The 20,011-nt window shown below is 43.2% G+C and overlaps 1 protein-coding gene across 1 annotated transcript in view; it reads right to left on the bottom strand.

The window, feature by feature from the left end:
- The window catches only part of LOC126175094 (proton-coupled amino acid transporter-like protein pathetic), a 426,893-nt gene extending 422,426 nt beyond the window's left edge, over positions 1-4,467 (bottom strand). The window contains exon 1 of the mRNA XM_049921635.1: positions 4,360-4,467. Coding sequence (XP_049777592.1) covers positions 4,360-4,419 — 60 coding nt within the window. The 5' untranslated portion in view covers positions 4,420-4,467. The remainder of the gene's footprint in view (positions 1-4,359) is intronic.
- Positions 4,468-20,011: the final 15,544 nt, after the last annotated feature.

Raw genomic sequence — 20,011 nt, 5'->3', positions numbered from 1 at the left:
ACAGAAAATTTCCTACAAAAAGGTCCTGTTAATTCTTTTTCTGTAGGACTAATAGTTTGCGCAGAGCGAACGATAGATTATGAAAATGTTGTACATGTTTTCTTTTTTTAAGGCTTTGCAGGTTGCATGAAACGGTTCGGTAGGGACATGTGAATCAGTCTGTATGTGGCGTGTCAACAGTTTTACAAAAGGCATATCTGACGTTATATTCAATAAAACAATGTTTTCTCTCCATTAGAATGAATATATAATTTGTACAAAATCTTTCCCGAATAACTAAAGGCATTGGGCAATGTAATTTGCACACACGTTTAAGAGGTTGCTTGATATTCAAAACAGATTTAGTCTACTTGGCGATCGGTGTGTAACACCATGATTGTTGTCCTATAGAAGAGAGTACACCACTCCTTTACCACCGTGTTTATATAACAATGAATTTTTGTGGCTCTAGAGTCCAGGTTAGTCATGCTCACGAAAGAAATTGCCTATATTTACAGCTGTGTGATTGTAGAGATATGTTCTAGGTAGACGTATCTATCGACAGGCATCTAGCCATCCTCTGCCACTAACAGCCAAATGGATAAATTGACATGCAGGCCCTATTTAGATACGGATGAAGGCCAGGTAAAAAGAAGATGCACCTTCCGGCTTCCAGCGATGAATCCACAGTTGAATGAACGGAGTCACCTAAAATTATTTCGCTTTATTTACCTTTTTCAATTCCTAGCAGACACTACACAATTGGCCTTTAAAATTGTAATAGCAGAAACTATAGCAGATGATGAAAATTATTTATTATGCATGTACAGAATATTACGCAGAACACATGACTGAGTAAGTAGGGAGTAAAATTTAGCACACACAGCTGCCAAATCTAGCAGTAACAATGTCTCCAAGCTGGGTGGGCATAAGTCGAGCGCAGCCTCGATGGCAGGTATAGATACGTCACTGCATGCTGCTCCAACTTTATGCCAGGGTCTATCTATCTTAGTTGTTGATGTCTGGTGGAGAACAGTGTCTCAGCAATGTGCGACCAGATGTTTTCAGCCCTTGAGAGTTCTGGACAAAGTGTTGGCAAGGGCAACAGTGGAACAGGTTCAGTGTAGAGTTAAGTCAGGATAGCAAGGGAAACATGTGATCTTGTGTTATTTTGTTGAACGTGGTGTCACTCCTGTGTCCAGTGGCTGGGCGTAGAACTGCCAATGTGCCTCCGTCTTCCCGTGCATCACAGGAAGCTGCAAGAGTGGCTGATGTGATGATACCCCGCAGTGCTCCAGTCACCACTGCACTGTCTGATGGGAAGCCCATTTCCTCACTAAGGGAATATGACGTAGCTGTGTGATACTGCACCGTCGAACGAACGATATGGCCGTCCTCTCTGGCGCTAGTTATGTGAGATAGAGGTCGTAGAGATATCGAACGGTGACCGTTCTGGAGCCGCCTGTTCCACATTCGCTTGGCAGTTGTGGCGCAAAAGGATACGGTCCTGACACAGTCGAACTGTGACACATAGTTGTATATGTTTTGCTTTCTTACAAGGAAAGTAGCATGATCTTCTTACAAGAAGTCAACCCTCAAATGTGTTTTTCAATGAGGAATCAGGTGCGTATTCTTCAATTATGTACAGCGTTTGACGGCTCAACTCCTACCTAATTTGTGCTGTTCCGCTGGAAAGCTGATTGTAAGCATGTGGAAGCCTTTAGCGCTCTCCAAGCGAATTTGACGTTTGTTAATAAAGAAATTAAATTTCCTGTATCAGTACGCGACCATTGTGAACGTTTCCTGAATAAAATCGCCTGGATCGATAAATAAATTTCTTTTTTATTTTTATAAAGACCCAAGTTAGTTGATATCGAAATTAGGCATGGGTTTTCGTATTGACACGGAACCTTGTTTTGCGGGTGGGTGGAAATTTTCTCCGCTCGTGGACTGTGTGTTGTATTGTCCTTAGACTCGTATCGTCGCACCTGGCAAAAAAATAGCCTTCAATACCGTGTCGTATCGCATTTAAACTACTGAGGTGGCTCAATAGGCACAATTCGAAAGCCAGAAAATCTAAAGAAAAAGAATTGTTTCGCACGCTTTTTGATATCTAATAGTGTCAGTAGCCGAAACGGCGGAATGCACAGAAATTTATTTAGCGATCCATACAGTTTAACTCTCAAACATTTGACGTCTATTGCACGTCGCTACATTCTGTTGTAACTTTAATGACCTGTGCGGTAGCTTGCAGCTCTAAGCGCTTCTGGTAGCGATCAGACTTGTTTGTCAAATCTGCTGGTTCATATCCACGAGTTATTCAAACAATCATGGAGACGAACCGACGAAGGCTGTCAATGTAGTCTCACTTTCGAAGCATCTGTCACACTGCCACAAATAATTTTGACGATAGTTGGAATGCCTGTCAATGCTGAAAAAACATTTCTTGCTTTCACGTACACAATGAGTACAATGAAGAAGAAAAGATAGTGGACCACAGAATGATAGAAAATAAGACACAAATACACATGAAAATAACACAACATCGGACAAGAAACAGCGTCCTTGGAACAATCAGTGTTTTTCTTTTTTTTTTCGTTGCACTGCATCTTGTATATTGATTTTCTTCTTAACGTCTTCCTGTATAATGAATTTTTAAATGAACACACCACCATTTCCCTATATTGTTGCTTATTTAATGACGACCCAGGTTTCCGGCTTTTATGCCATTTTGAAGTGATTGAGTTTGTGTCATTAACATATACTGCAGAACATCAAGCTTAAAATTGGCTATAAATTAAGAAAAATACTCGCTCCCCACGAAATGCCAGATGTAAAATCATCATCTTATAAAAAGATCAGTAAGTAATAGTGAGAGCACATCATATTTAATAAAAACAGATTTACTTTGGTATATAAAAGATGAACACATGTTCCCACTATTATTTACTGATCTTTTTACAAGATGACGATTTTACATCTACCATTTCGTGGGGAGCAAGCATTTTTCTTAATTTATGGCCAAACTTTATGTTCTGAAATGTATGTTAATGACATAAACTTAATCAATTGAACATGGCATAAAAAGCCGAAACATGGGTCATAGTTAAATAAATAACAATACAGTCAAATGGCGGTGTGTTTATTCCAAAATTATTGTATGATTGTTGCTTTCAACATCAAAAACTGTGTAAAGTATTTGTGGAAAAGACTCAAGACCTGTAGCATATTGGTAATTGTCAGTGCTCTTGTTTTTATCCATATACTCTTCTACTGGCAGTTTCCACAATTGTGAAACTTCACGACAAACTTAAAAAAAAACTCTTCAACGCAAAACACGCGCAACGTAACATCGACGCATAGAACGTAAGAAACCTTGTCAGCGCTGCCGTCAACCAACTTTTGTTCTGAGACACGTCAAACAGGCCACTTTCGGCAAAGACATCAAACTGAGTAGGGGACTGCAAAAAGTTTTACAAACTAGTGAAGTTTGACACATAGGTGACCGTTTACACGCATAGACAAGGCGTATGTACGAGAAACACGTCAAACAAAGCGACTCACTGCCAAATAATTTGATAGATTAATGAAGATCAGCTAATGAGTCGTTTACGTTTGGGCTGTTTACGTTTGACAAACACATCAAGCAAGGCAGGCGATTGCCAAAAGGTTTGTCAAACTGATGATGTTAGAAAGGTCTTTTGTTCCTCTACAGGGTTTTCGCAGTGTATGTTCGACAAACACATCAAACAAAGACGCGCAGCCACACATTTGACAAACTAGCGAAGTTTCTCAGATAGTTTGATCGTTTACAGGGATTTATACGTTGTGTGTTTGGCAAATACGTGAAACTGAACATCAAACCGACCAATAACAAGACAAAGTAGTGAAGTTTGACGGATTGTTTCATCGCATACTGGGTTTCCGCAGTGTATGTCCGACAGATACGTCGAAGAAAGACGCGCAGCCAAATAATTTGACACTTTAGTGATGTTTACCGGGTAGTTTGATCGTTTACATCGACGGCTTAACAGTGACAAAGGAGCATGTCTGGCGGCGTGGAAGCGGAAGAGAAAGGCCGGCTGGAACACGGAGGCGCGCGCGAGCCGTTAAGCGGCGTCGGCGGCCGCAGCCTTGGCGATTCGGAGCGGAAATGTCAGCCGCGTGCCGGCCTCGCAGCGGCGAAGCGCAGCGTCGCGAGTTACACGCGGAACGAAGTACGACCGCTGCTGCTGCACTACAGCGATCGCGTCTCAGCGGCAGCCTCGGGGGGCGGGCGATCCCCCTCCAACAATGTAACGAAGCCCCACGGAGTGCTCGGTTGCTGTCGGACAGGAGCGGAGCTATAGCGGAGGCCTCTAGCTGCAGGCTACTACTCACCGTGACGCCCGTGGACAGCGGCCATCGCCATCGCCTGCCGCTGCGCCCTTTGCGCGACATCCCACAGACCGGCGTGCAGACTCCGGCGGCTAAGCGCGGCCAACTGGAGCGCCGTGGCTCGGCGTTCTCCACAGTGCGCGCCCGCCGTGACGCGATACGCCAGCCGCCACGTCACGCCGCGTCACAGCCGGGCCGGCCGGGCGTGGGCACCGCCGCCGCCGCCACCGCCGCTCCGGCGACTCTCGCCGTCTCGTGTCGTGGGAGGAGGCGAGCGCGCGGCCACTGACACCGGCCAGCCGGCTGCAGCCAGCCACACGGAACGAGTATCGAGTACTTCCACCTCGACACCGACACATTTTTACTCGGCAATTTTCTGTTGATATCACTCACTCCTGCACTTCATAGCACAGTGGTTCCCAGGCAGGGTGTAATAACCTCCTCGGAGCAGAATGAAGCCCTCTCAGGGTAAAAAATAAATAAATAAATAAATAAATAAATAATTTCAACATCGCGGTGTACTGAATAATCCATATAATTTCGGGCATGCAGCCGCCTAAATAAATTCCTTCCTCTGATACTTCGTGCGCGTATCATCCAGCCATTATTAAAGTACACTATGTGATCAAAAGTATCCGGGCACACCCAAAAACATACGTTTTTCGTATTAGGTGCATTATGCTGCCACCTACTGCCAGGTCCTCTACAGGGTGGTCCATTGATCGTGACCGGGCCAAATATCTCACGAAATAAGCGTCAAACGAAAAAACTACAGAGAACGAAACTTGTCTAGCTTGAAGGGGGAAACCAGATGGCGCTATGGTTGGCCCGCTAGATGGCGATGCCATAGGTCAAACGGATATCAACTGCGTTTTTTTAAAATTGGAACCCCCGTTTTTATTACATATTCGCGTAGGACGTAAAGAAATATGAATGTTTTAGTTGGACCACTGTTTTCGCTTTGTGACAGATGGCGCTGTAATAGTCACAAACAATTTTAGACGAACAGTTGGTAACAGGTAGGTTTTTAAATTAAAATCCAAAACTTAGGTACGTTTGAACATTTTATTTCGGTTGTTCCAATGTGATACGTGTACCTTTGTGGACTTATCATTTCTGAGAACGATTGCTGTTACAGCGTGATTACCTGTAAATGCCACATTAATGCAATAGTTGCTCAAAATGATGTCCGTCAACTTCAATGTATTTGGCAATACGTGTAACGACATTCTTCTCCACAGCGAGTAGTTCGCCTTCCGTAATGTTCGCACATGCATTGACAATGCGCTGACGCATGTTGTCAGGCGTTGTCGAAGGATCACGATAGCAAATATCCTTCAACTTTCCCCATAGAAAGAAATCAGGGGACGTCAGATCCGGTGAACGGGCCATGGTATGGTGCTTCGACGACCAACCCACCTGTCATGAAATATGCTATTCAACACTGATTCAACCGCACGCGAGCTATGTGCCGGGCATCCATCGTGTTGGAAGTACAGGGTGTTTCAAAAATGACCGGTATATTTGAAACGGCAATAAAAACTAAACGAGCAGCGATAGAAATACACCGTTTGTTGCAATATGCTTGGGACAACAGTACATTTTCAGGCAGGCAAACTTTCGGAATAACAGTAGTTACAATTTTCAACAACAGATGGCGCTGCGGTCTGGGAAACTCTATAGTACGATATTTTCCACATATCCACCATGCGTAGCAATAATATGGAGTAGTCTCTGAATGAAATTACCCGAAACCTCTGACAACGTGTCTGGCGGAATGGCTTCACATGCAGATGAGATGTGCTGCTTCAGCTGTTCAATTGTTTCCGGATTCTGGCGGTACACCTGGTCTTTCAAGTGTCCCCACAGAAAGAAGTCACAGGGGTTCATGTCTGGCGAATAGGGAGGCCAATCCACGCCGCCTCCTGTATGTTTCGGATAGCCCAAAGAAATCACACGATCATCGAAATATTCATTCAGGAAATTAAAGACGTCGGCCGTGCGATGTGGCCGGGCACCATCCTGCACAAACCACGAGGTGTTCGCAGTGTCGTCTAAGGCAGTTTGTACCGCCACAAATTCACGAAGAATGTCCAGATAGCGTGATGCAGTAATCGTTTCGGATCTGAAAAATGGGCCAATGATTCCTTTGGAAGAAATGGCGGCCCAGACCAGTACTTTTTGAGGATGCAGGGACGATGGGATTGCAACATGGGGCTTTTCGGTTCCCCATATGAGCCAGTTCTGTTTATTGACGAAGCCGTCCAGGTAAAAATTAGCTTCGTCGGTAAACCAAATGCTGCCCACATGCATATCGCCGTCATCAATCCTGTGCACTATATCGTTAGCGAATGTCTCTCGTGCAGCAATGGTAGCGGCGCTGAGGGGTTGCCGTGTTTGAATTTTGTATGGATAGAGGTGTAAACTCTGGCGAATGAGACGATACGTGGACGTTGGCGTCATTTGGACCGCAGCTGCAACACGGCGAACGGAAACCCGAGGCCGCTGTTGGATCACCTGCTGCACTGGCTGCGTGTTGCCCTCTGTGGTTGCCGTACGCGGTCGCCCTACCTTTCCAGCACGTTCATCCGTCACGTTCCCAGTCCGTTGAAATTTTTCAAACAGATCCTTTATTGTATCGCTTTTCGGTCCTTTGGTTACATTAAACCTCCGTTGAAAACTTCATCTTGTTGCAACAACACTGTGTTCTAGGCGGTGGAATTCCAACACCAGAAAAATCCTCTGTTCTAAGGAATAAACCATGTTGTCTACAGCACACTTGCACGTTGTGAACAGCACACGATTACAGCAGAAAGACGACGTACAGAATGGCGCACCCACAGACTGCGTTGTCTTCTATATCTTTCACATCACTTGCAGCGCCATCTGTTGTTGAAAATTGTAACTACTGTAATTTCGAAAGTTTGTCCGCCTGAAAATGTACTGTTGCCCCAAGCATATTGCAACGAACGGTGTATTTCTATCGCTGCTCGTTTAGTTTTTATTGCCGTTTCAAATACACCGGTCATTTTTGAAACACCCTGTACATCGTCATTCTGTCATGCAGTGAAACATCTTGTAGTAACATTGGTAGAACATTACGTAGGAAATCAGCATACATTGCGCCATTTAGATTGCCATCGATAAAATGGGGGCCAATTATCCCCGTTGACCAATAATGCATATTATGCGGGCTTACGTTACCGCTGTTAGTGAATGACGCTTCGTCGCTAAATAGAACGCGTGCAAAAAATCTGTCATCGTCCCGTAATTTCTCTTACGCCCAGTGGCAGAACTGTACACGACGTTCAAAGGCGTCGCCATGCAATTCCTGGTGCATAGGAATATGGTACGGATGCAGTCGATGTTGTTGTAGCATTCTCAACACCGACGTTTTTGAGACTCCTGATTCTCGCGCAATTTGCTCGCTACTGATGTGCGGATTAGCCGCGACAGCAGCTGAAACACCTGCTTGGGCATCATCTTTGGAGCAGGTCGTGGTTGACGTTTCACGTGTGGTTGAACACTTCCTGTTTCCTTAAATAACTATACGGCGAACTGCCCGGACACTTGGATGATGTCGTCCAGCATACCAAGCAGCATACATAGCACACGCCCGTTGGGCATTTTGATCACAACAGCCATGCATCAACACGATATCGACCTTCTCCGCAATTGGTAAACGGTCCATTTTAACACGGGTAATGTATCACGAAGCAAATACCGTCCGCACTGGCGGAATGTTACATGATACCACGTACTTACACGTTTGTGACTATTACAGCGCGATCTATGACAATGCGAAAAAGTGGTCCAACTAAAACATTCATATTTCTTTACGTACTATACGAAAATGTAATAAAAATGTGGTTCCTATTTTAAAAAACGCAGTTGATATCCTTTTGACCTATGGCAGTGCCATCTAGCGGGCCAACCACTGCGCCATATGGTTTCCTCCTTCAAGCTAGACAAGTTTGGTTCTCTGTAGTTTTTTCGTTTGATGCTTATTTCGTGAGATATTTGGCCTAGGCACAATCAATGGACCACCCTGTATATCAACGACCTCAATAGTCATTAGACATCATGAGAGAGCAGAATGGGGCGCTGCGCGGAACTCACGGATATCGAACGTGGTCAGGTGATTGGGTGTCACTTGTGTCATACGTCTGTATGCGAGATTTCCACACTCGTAAACATCCCTAGGACCACTGTTTCCGATGTGATAGTGAAGTGGAAACGTGAAGGGACACGTGCACCACAAAAGCGTACAGGTTGACCTCGTCTGTGGACTGACAGACACCGCCGATAGTTGAAGAGGATCGTAATGTGTAATAGTCAGACATCTATCCAGACCATCACATGGGAACTATTAACTGTATCAGGATCCACTGCAAGTACTACGACAGTTAGGCGGGAGGTAAGAAAACTTGGATTTCATGGTGGAGCGGCTGCTCATAAGCCACACATCCCGCCGGCAAATGCCAAACGTCGCGTCGCTTGGTGTAAGGAGAGTAAACATTGGACGACTGAACAGTGGAAAAACGTTGTGTGGAATGACGAATCACGGTACACAATGTGGCGATCCGATGACAGGGTGTGGGTATGGCAAATGCCCGGTGAACGTCATCTGCCAGCGTGTGTAGCGCCAACAGTAAAATTCGGAGGCGGTGGTGTTACGGTGTGTTTTTCATGGGGGGGGGGGGCTTCACCCCTTGTTGGTTTGCGTGGCACTATCACAGCACAAGCCTACACTGTTTTTTAAGCATCTTCTTGCTTGCCACTGTTGAAGAGCAATTCGGGGATGGCGCTTGCATCTTTCAACACGATAGAGCACCTCTTCATAACACACGGCCTGTGACGACAATGATATCCTTGTAATGGCCTCGCCTGCACAGAGTCCTGACCTGAATCCTATAGAACGCTGAGCTCGTGCCACGCCCTACCGACCGACGTCCATACCTCTCCTCAGTGCATCACTCCGTGAAGAATGGGCTGCCATTCCTTAAGAACCTTACAGTACCTGATTCAGCGTATGCTTGTTAGAGTGAAACCTGTCATCAAGGCTAGGGGTTCGCGAACACCAATTTAAATTCCAGCATTACCGATGAAGAGCGTTACGAAAATGTAAGTCATTTGCAGTAAAGTGTCCGCATTAATTTAATCTCGTAAAGCGCGAAGCGCGGCCTTATATCCTTCGCCGCGGCGCTACCCGTCAGTCAGTTACAGACGCTGATCGGCAGCAAAGAGATTCGCTTACACAATGGCCGCCTATGGTGAAGGCGTACAGACATTCGATTCCCTTATCACAGTATGTTCGGCCGCGCTTGGCACCTTGTCGTCAGTCTTGCGTCTTACTCTGAGGATGGCCGGGCGATTCGCGGCCAAAATATCGGAGGAAGAAATTTTATTTGCGCAGCTGCATGCCCGAAATTTAATGGACTAAAAAAAGTTTCGGTTTAGTTCAAGGCACGAAAGTGAACTATTACCGCGTTTTTATCAGGTTGTAACGGACATCCCCCTCTAGCATTTCTTTTCCTCAGCAGTAGTTGTCGATACCAGTATTATATATCGAATTTGGGACAGGTCAGTATTATCTCACCACCTTTTCTGAAAAGTTTCATATAATTTTTTACACAGCTTGTTATATTTAAAGCTAAAATTTAAGAAAATTAATTACTTTATTTTGGATGTTATGATTGAAAAGTACTATTTGTGAATTAACAGTTAAATTTTTTTTCAGCAACATTTGAAATTACGAATTATTTGTCACACTTAAAATTTCCATTATTAAAGCGCAATCTAGTACTGTTTACTATGTTTATTTCTTTATTTAATTATGAAAAATAATCGAAACTAACAGAAATTCATTTGTCAAAAAAAATTGTAAACGCTTTGGAATACTATTATTTCCGCTGAATGAGAGAGTAGTAAGCATTTCTCTAATGTGATCGCACTTATTTTTTCGTTTTGTCCGAAGAATAAAATTTCGGGTTTGTTAATGTGAAAAATCAAAAGACTGTATGATATACTAAAATGTGACAAAATATATGAATGTAACAACAAAAATTCTGCAAGAACAAACTTCAAATTTATTTAGATCAGTTCAGCCATGAGGACCTAAATTGTGAGAATTTCAGCTTCAAGAATCAAACCCCTAGAAAAGAACAACTGGAGCCAACTCTATGTGGAAAGATAAGTAAACTAGAAAGTTTATTGTAATATTCGCTCCTCTCAAATGTTCATAAAAGACTAATGTGGACAGTAGCTGCAAGTAGGAAGGAGGGGTCAGATTACAAGATCCCTATCTTGTCTATTTGTCTTTTCAGTACAAATTTTGCAATCGATTTCAAACTAACTTCCCAATGAGCTAGATGCTTCAAATTTTAAACATGGCTCAGACCTGGGTGACAATTCAGTATTAACTAGCTTTCTTATCGGTCTGTTTGGTTGTAGTGGGAATGGTGGTGAAAACAGTTGGTAATGTCTGATATCTTGGCTACCCTGAAAGACTGGAATGTTGTGCAGGTAGTATCGGAATGCATTTCAGGTTCCATGCAAGCAGACAGGCGTGGCAAAGCAGGGAGAGGTGGGAAGGCTCTTTTTAGGGATTTTTGTCGCTCCAATCAGGTACGGAGAGCGGGATGAAAACTGTTTAAACACTTCCGTGTGCACTGTAATTAATTCAGTCTTATCCTCATGATCCCTTTGGGAGTGATAAGTAGTTTTGGTATATTCCTAGAGTCATCATTTAAAGCTAGTTCTTGAAATTTTGTAATAAGGCTTACCTGGGACACTTTACGTCTATCTTCTAGAGTCAGCCAATTCAGTTCTTTCAGCAGCTCTGTGACAGTCTTACATAGATAAAAAAAACTGTGCCCATTCATTTTGCCCTTCTCTGTATACATCCAGTATCAACTGTTAGTGCTATTTGGTTTGGGTCCCACACACTTGAGTAATACTCTAGGATCCCAGCGTGATTTGTAAGCAATCTTATTTGTATACTGGTTGCATTTATCCATAACTCTACCGATAAACCGAATTTTTCCAACATACTTTAACCACAACTGAGCTTATGTGATCGCTCTATTTCATATTCCTACAAAGTGTTACACCCAGATATTTGTATGAATTGACCGATTCCATTTATAACTTATAACTGTCACAATATGCTATACACTTTCGTTTTCTGAAGAGCGCAATTTCACACTTCTAAACATTCAAAGCAAGTTGACGATCTATGCGCAACTTTAAAATCATACCAAAGTCTGACAGAAAATCTGTACAGTTTCTTCCAAACAGTATTTCATTATGCATCACTGCATAATCTGCGAAAGTCTGAGGTTAGTTAGTAAGTTACTTTTCTTGCTCCATAGATCATTTTGAATGATAAGTCGTAATAATGTGGAACGAGTCATTTTACATTCACACTGGAAATTAATGTTACATATTGATACATAGCATGTACTGGTATTAAGGGAAATGTAGAAGGGAGGACCCACCGATGTAACTTTCTTTCCACACATCCTGTTTATTTAACAATATATAATCATAAATTTGTTTTGGTTACAAATTAACAAATTCTGAAATTAATAAGCTTTTACAAGAGAAAGCAAAACAAGAACAACATGACAGTAATTACAAGGGCCCGGACTTGCAGCCCGCTCGTTATCGGGTGAAACAGCGGTGTTTACTATCGCTCTCGACACCGTTTCTCTTATTAAATGCCCTTCTGAAACTCATGAAAACATATAAGTAATATTGATGACAAGGGTGTTTCAATTACTCAAACAAATGACGTAATTTTTTTAAAAATTTGGAAACTGTATGTCGAAATGTTTGGAGTTGAGATGCGCACCTATGCTTAAAGGTTAAACAAATTAGGAAACAATTATGACAATGATAAGGCTTGCCTCAAAGCGAGGAACCTTTTCATTTCAATCAGTAACACGGTGCGGCTGAAACCCAACACATGCCATTTGACAATCTTATTCTGACGAAAGCCCTGGTGACAGTTGGCTGTTAAAACGTCAAAAGTTAAACTGCTTCTCAGTTATTAAGGCCGCTCTGAAGGGACCTTTTACAACATTACGTATGAGCACTTATTGCAAAAGAACTCACTCGGCGGAACCACAAGATCCGGTTAATAATATGCCAATAATGATTCGGTCTTTCAAAGACAGGAACGCACATATTAGTACAACAGGTAGTTCAGATTATCTCAAATACGATTACAATCTAGGAATTGAACCAGTTTACATCTAAATCTAACCACAAGACCCTTGTCTGTTTAATGGCAACCTGTGCCTTAGTACAATTGTTCCAACTGTACTTCCGACCAGGAGCTGATTCATTACACTATTAACGATCGTCCATGAACTAGAAAGGAAGGGAAATATAATACCAGAACAAATTTTCGAACGAAAACTGGTGTCTAGTACAATACTATGGTGTATATTTACGACCGAAGAGCCGACCGAGTGAATCTCAGAGTTGGGTACAAACCACAAAATAATTAGGAAGTCGGGTAGACAATAACCAATCACCACGAGGATTACAGAATGTTACTCCCCTTTATCAGCAAGCAGCTCCATGGATCCACGGTGCGTCGCGGCGGTTGCTGAGTGGTGCCGATGACAGCCAGGGAGAAGGGAGCAGCCAGCCATGAGGGGTCGTCCAACACACACGTTGCCAATCAACCGAAAGATTGTCGGCCTGCTGCTTGTAGTCGACGCTGTCCCCAGTGAAGTACTCCGGATCCTTCCTCTGTGCAGGCCCTCCTTGCGTAGCTCGTCGATTCGGCCGCTCGGACCTCATGACCACCTCTTGTTGCGATGCTACCGCCAATCTGCAAACTTCGTGCCTCACCCTCATTGTTTTCCGTTTACTGTGATTTCATTCTCCTGCCCTACATGGGCAGGGAGGGCTGTCAGCGGCACAATCCGCCGCTCTTCAGCCGAGAGACATGACAACTAACACGAGATTAAATGTTGCATATAAGGCGATAAAAAGGGGCGACATAAAACAGAGTAAGGGGAGATAATGGAGGTAAAAATACTGAAATGGAGACGTTCATGAGGGGACAATTAAAAAAGTCGACATAAAGTTAAAAAACACAGTTGGCGATTGTTACAACACAAAGAAGACACTGAAGCACACGCACAGGTTAAAAGTCAGTCACAGTATTAAAAACACACCAGAAAACACACTTTAAAGCCACTTGGAGCACACACGATGAAGAATAAAACTGCCAGGTGGGACCTGCCGAGGGAGACGCCAGAGAGGATGGAAAAGGAAGGGAGCACTCTCAGGCCAGGGAACCTTATATATATATATATATATATATATATATATATATATATATATATATATATATATATATATATCGGCAACCAAAGAGTTTCTGAGGACACAACTCACACATACCAACTCTTCCTCATAGATATTGGCAACGGAGCCACGAGAGGGATAGATGATACTACCCTTGAGCTAGTGGCACCAGACAGAACAGCCTACTGACTTAATGGCGCCACAGCTCACATACAGTTATATGCTGAACACTTCTAAGTGTTTAATGAAGAAAAAATAAATATGCAGGTGTGTATTAGTAGTTCCTATCGCAACCTTTTACATATTACAATAATAGTAATTCTTCTGCGGAATAAAGTGTGTTGTCAAGGAGGAACATTCTCAGTTTGTTTACAAATTTTAATTTTCGGTCTGTCAGACGTTTTATGTCATTGGGTAAGTGATCAAAATTTTTTGTTATTGTTCCCCCTTTTCTACTAAAGATAATTTTAATGTGGAGTCGTGTCATTACTAACACTGTGCACAAGATCATTAATACAGAGTGTTTCAGAACTGATGGTCAATAATTCACACATGAATAGTATGAGCCAAACGTAGCTAAAACGCTCCAATAAACATGGGTTCGCAAATCAACCGTTGCCGAGATACGGCATTAATTCGAGTTGGGAACCAACTGTAAACGCCCCTGGATACCGCTGTATCGTTGGTATCTCAACATGTGGGATCGCCTATCTGTTTGTTTATGCATGCGCAACTACTTCTCCCCTTTCCCCCTCAGTGCATTGTGGCGTACTGGCTTCACAATCAGTTTCGAACGTGAAGGCACCATGGACAGAGGTTACGCTAATGAAGGGTATGCTGTCATGCACTTCATGTATGGCAAAGCGAATAGCAGCGGCCTTGAGGGTGCAAGACTGCATGAAGAAAAATCCGTTCTGCAGGCAGCCCGACAGGCGTACGTTCAGCCAGTCACAGTTTTACCAGTCACAGTTTTGCACACCACGCACGAGAAGATCGACCCAGACCCATAACACTCGAGGTTGAAGAGAGAGTGTTACGAATTGTACACAAACACTCTAGTATTTCGCCAGCCGGAGTGGCTGTGCGGTTCTAGGCGCTTCAGTCTGGAACCGCGTGACCGCTATGGTTGCAGGTTCGAATCCTGCCTCAGGCATGGATGTGTGTGATGTCCTTAGGTTAGTTAGGTTTAAGTAGTTCTAAGTTATAGGGGACTGATGACCACAGATGTTAAGTCTCACAGTTCTCAGGCCCATTTGAACCATTTGAACCCTAGTATTTCAACATGAAGGTTTGCTACTCAAGAGCGTGTCCTAAGTCACTGCAGTGTGTGGCAGATTTTACGTCGACAAGTACTCTATCCATATCATCTCCAGCGAGTGCATGCCCTCAACAATGCAGACATTTCTCTTAGAGAGAATTTCTCCCAATGGGAGCAACAACAGTGTCCCCTGAATCCCTTGTTTGTAAGCAGTATTCTGGTCGCGGGTGAGACTGTATTTACCCGTGACGGTGATTTCAACTACTGGGTCACATTTGGGTTGATGTCAGTTCCAGTGCGACACACGTATCACGACATTAGCAGCATTATTCGTTGGACGTATGGACAGGACTGCTCGGAGACCGCATAGCAGGACCACACTTCCTACCACAGAGATTAACTGGACAGCAGTACACTTGGTTTCTGCGGACTGCACTTCCAGATATACATGATGATGTTCCACTGAAACAACCCCTGAACATGTGGTTCATGCATGGCGGTGTTCCAGCACGTTTTTATTTACGAATGCACCGGTTTCTAACTCGGACGTATGATTAGCCTTGGATAGGTAGAGGAGGCTTGTGCCATGGGCCTCCAAGGTCTCAGGATTAAAATCCCATGGATTTCTGAGTGCGGGGTCATGTCAGAATCCTGGTCCATGCTACCGAGGAGAGCGCTCTTGAGGAATTACGCTTGCGGATTGAGACGAGTTCAGTGTTGCATTGAGACGCATGGGCAAAATTTATAACACATACTTCAACGTTTGGAGATACCATGTGATCCTAAACACTGGTGAACCGCAACAGAAAATGTGTTGAATCTCAACAACGGTTGATTTTGGACCTGTGTGTATTGGAGCTTTTTAGCTACTTTTGGCCTGTACTTTCCGTGTGTGAATTATTGACTGCCACTTCTAAAACACTCTGTGTACAACATGAACAACAGGGATCCCTGTATGCTTCCTTGGGAAACACCTGAAGTTACTTCTACATTTGTCGACGACTCTCCACCCAAATATCATGGTGTGTCCTACTCTCCAAGAAATCCTCAATCGAGCCACAAATTTCGCTTGATACCCCATACGATTGCAATTTTCATCACAAGTGAGGGCCGGCCGAGGTGGCCGAGCGGTTCAAGGCGTTACAGTCTGGAACCGCGCAACCGCTACGGTCGCAGGTTCGAATCCTGCCTCGGGCATGGGTGTGTGTGATGTCCTTAGGTTAGTTCGGTTTAAGTAGTTCTAAGTTCTAGGGGACTGATGACCTCAGAAGTTAAGTCCCATAGTGCTCAGAGCCATTTGAACCATTTTTTGAACAATTAATGTGTGGCACTGAGTGAAATGCTTTTAGGAAGTCGGGAAGTACTGAATCTCCCTGATTGCCTTGATCCATGGCTTTCAGTACGTCGTATGAAAAAGTGCCAGTTGGATTTCTCATGGTCGATGTTTTTGGAATCCATGCACGTTGGCATGGAGGACCTCATTCTGTTCAGGGTAACTCATTACGTTTAAACTAGGAATATGTTCTAAGAGTCTACAACATGTCACTGTCCGTGCGGCTGCCCCCCATCTGAGGTTCGAGTCCTCCCTCGGGCATGGGTGTGTGTGTTGTCCATAGCGTAAGTTAGTTTATGTTAGATTAAGTAGAGTGTAGGCTTAGGGACCTCTGACCTCAGCAGTTTGGCCCCATAAGACCTTACCACCAATTTCCAAGTTCTACAGCACATGGGGCTCAATCGTATTGCAAGGTAGCTTGTGAATTGCTTCTAAAGCATTTCTTGTAGGCAGGTGTGACCTGCGCTTTCTTTGATTTAATAGCCACCGTTTACTGCTCGAGGGAGCTACGATAGGCTGCAGTTAGAAGAGGCCCTAACTCGGCCGCAAAGTCAGACTAGAATCTGATAGACTGTCCATCCGGCTCCGGAGCTTTGTTCAGTATTAATTATTCCGGCCGTTTCTCAGCGCCATTGAAGCTGATATCTGTTTCACTCATATTTTCAGTGTTACCAGAATTTATCTGTCTGCTCGGTACAAATTTTGCAGTTACCTTTAAACTAACTATCCAAAGACTTGAAACTTTGAACAAAGCTCAGGAGTGGATGAAATGCAACGGTCGTGTGGCATTGTTGGCCAAGATGTCCCATTCACGTTCGGCCACCAACTGCAAGTCCTATTTCATTCGGTGCCATATTGGGCGACTTGCGGCCGATGATGAGGACGAAATGATGATGAGAACAACACAACACCCAGTCTACGAGCGGAGAAAATCTCCAACCCGCCCGGGAAACGAATCCGGGCCCAGTGCATGGGAAGCAAGCACGTTACCACCCAGCTAAGCAGACGTACAGAACTGGATGACAATGCAATGTTAACCAGATTTCCTGTCTGCTAGTGACGGAGGCTATAACGTGTACTACTGACATTTCCCATTTTTCCTGTTCCTGTCGCAGTTGGTTCGAGGGAGGAACGATTATTGGGAAGCTGGTAGGCCTCCTTTCGACTTCTGATCTCACTAAATTTTACCTTAATGGTCTTTTCGGGTGATGCACGTAGGAGGAGGCAAGATATTGGGCAAGTCAGGTGAAGAGAAACTAAAAGAAACTTGAAATTTACCACGTATTAAATTTACCGCGTATTTACCACGTATTAAAATGTTTGAAATGGACTGACAAATTTTACACACGAGACTGAAAAGCACAAAATAATTATTTAAATTCAAAGTGGCTCTTTGACAGAGCACGTTTTTAAATTGCGTTAAAAATTATAAAATAATTTCTTAATTTTACATTATATTGTTGGAGGACAGACATCTTTATTGTCATAAAATTATTTAAAAACAGTCTTGATCGCAGCCGATTTTAACTTCTGACCGGTTGGCCTTTTAACTACGGACCACCATCAGAGTTTGCACCATCTGGATGACGGCGATGGTTCCTGACCCTCTGTGGAGGCCTCAGTCACTGTAACTGATACACTATTTTGAGGAAATCTAGAAACATAGAATTTGCCTGTTGCTCTTGATCCACAGTTCTCTGTATGTCATGTGAGAAAACGGCAAGGTGAGATTCAGACGAGCGATGCTTTTTAGAACCATGCTGATTAGTAGACATTAACGTCTTAGTCTCAAGAAAGTTTATTGTATTCGAACTGAGAATATGGTCAAGGATTCTGCAGCAAAGAAGTTAGGGACATTGGTCTTAACTTTGCGGGTCCAGTCTTTTACATTTCTTATACATTGTAGTCACTTGCGCTTTATTCCAGTCGCTTGGGACTTCGTGCTGGGCGAGAGATTCATCATAAATACTGGTTGGGTAAGGGGCCAATGCCGTAGAGGATGTAACGCTACCACTGACCACCTTAAACGGCAATCGATGCTAACGCTATACCTCTGAGAGGAATTTTTGAAAGTTGTGACCGAGAGATAACCTCATAGAAACAGAGCAATCGAACTGGGATTCGTTTCCGAAACACTCCAGCAGCGTATAAACAGTAGTAAACGGCGGGTCAGGAACAGACGTTCTCCAAGCACAAAATCAAGTTGTAACATTACATATTAAAACAGATCGTCGGCCTAATTAGGCATTCTTTCGTCAAGAAAAATGTTAAAGCAGAAGGCAGTGCTAAGGATGGCCTAACCTTCCTGTACTCACATACAGTAAACTCTTTTCTTACATCTGTCCACACAACAGTACAGTAACCAAACCTTGCAGATAAAGGTGCTACTAACTAGTAACGCAGATAAACAAATGGCCAATGAGATAGTAAACAGCAACATATGCCTCTCAACAACACGTATCTTAAATGAACTAGCTGCAACAATTTATAAAACCAATTACGGACACACATGAAACTAGTAGCAATACTGAACAGAGAAAAGCTTGAAATGATTCTGAATTTAAATCAGGGGGTCTGCTAATGATCATAACCTATAACTTCATTGGTTAGTACAAGGTCTATATGTCTACGCATTAACCAAGTTGCAATAGAATAGATAACACAGAAAATAGTTCTTCCTTAAACTGGGTTTGAAGTAACTAAACAGAATGAAATTCTAACTACACTGGTTCTGAAGGAGCCTTTGCATTGCTTCATTAACTAACTGGTATAGGACCTCCAATCTTTCATGATTTGAAGAACCACCCTCATTAATAAAACTACACCAGTATGTATGATAAATTGTAAGCATTCTTCTCATTAATTATTAAGTAAGTAAAGCGCAACAAACTATAACTCTTTAAATAATAAATTTGCTTTCATAAGCAATCTTTTGACCTAATCAAAAATATAATTGGCTGTGCAAACGACAACACAACATTAAATTCGAGTACAACCACTTTCTCATAATAACTTAGGACACTCGGAATTAAGTTCACTAGGATAGGATTCCTGTCCAGGTTTGTGATTTCGGATAATCACGAGTGTAAGATAGAGTTTCTAGCAACACCACTATTATTATTAAGATCAACCAAATTTCACAAATACCTGGTCCATTTAAAGAGTGCCAAATACAATCAATTTTGTATAAGGCTGGTGGCACTGGTGGCGTAATTTGCAGTGGTTATTAACCTGGCGGCGATGCAGTCATAGCAGTACTGTTGGTCTCGCCCTCTTACATACCTTCTTGGCGTTGAAATTATATTTTTATAGCCCTAAAAACCATGCCATGATAATGGTATCACCAGATGCAGCATCCGAGGCCCATAAATACTGCCCTTAAGCTATTCTGGCCTCGAAACTCCAGGAAAATGAGCCACAATTATCTGCTACTGCTGACGAGATGTTGACCACAGCACTGCTCAGCCCAGACTCCTTACTTGTTACAACGGACGAGTTGGCACTTGAGCGCCAACAACACCTTTTCCTTTCCGCCAGGCTATTTCCATAGCTACGGGGCTTCCCCACATCTTTTACATTCAACCCTATCTTCCCTAACTATTGGCCAAGTCATTTACAGTAAATTACATAACTATTATCCCATTAGTTAAATCCACAAGCATGATTTAAACAACCGCGTTCAAAAGTTTCACATAACTGAAACATGTATACACAGTCAAAGATCTTCCATGGCAGAT

The sequence above is a fragment of the Schistocerca cancellata genome, chromosome 3, assembly GCF_023864275.1.
Source record: "Schistocerca cancellata isolate TAMUIC-IGC-003103 chromosome 3, iqSchCanc2.1, whole genome shotgun sequence".
Taxonomy (NCBI): Eukaryota; Metazoa; Arthropoda; class Insecta; order Orthoptera; family Acrididae; genus Schistocerca; species Schistocerca cancellata.
Note: the sequence above shows the minus strand (reverse complement) of the source record. Positions and strands in the feature narration are given on the sequence as shown.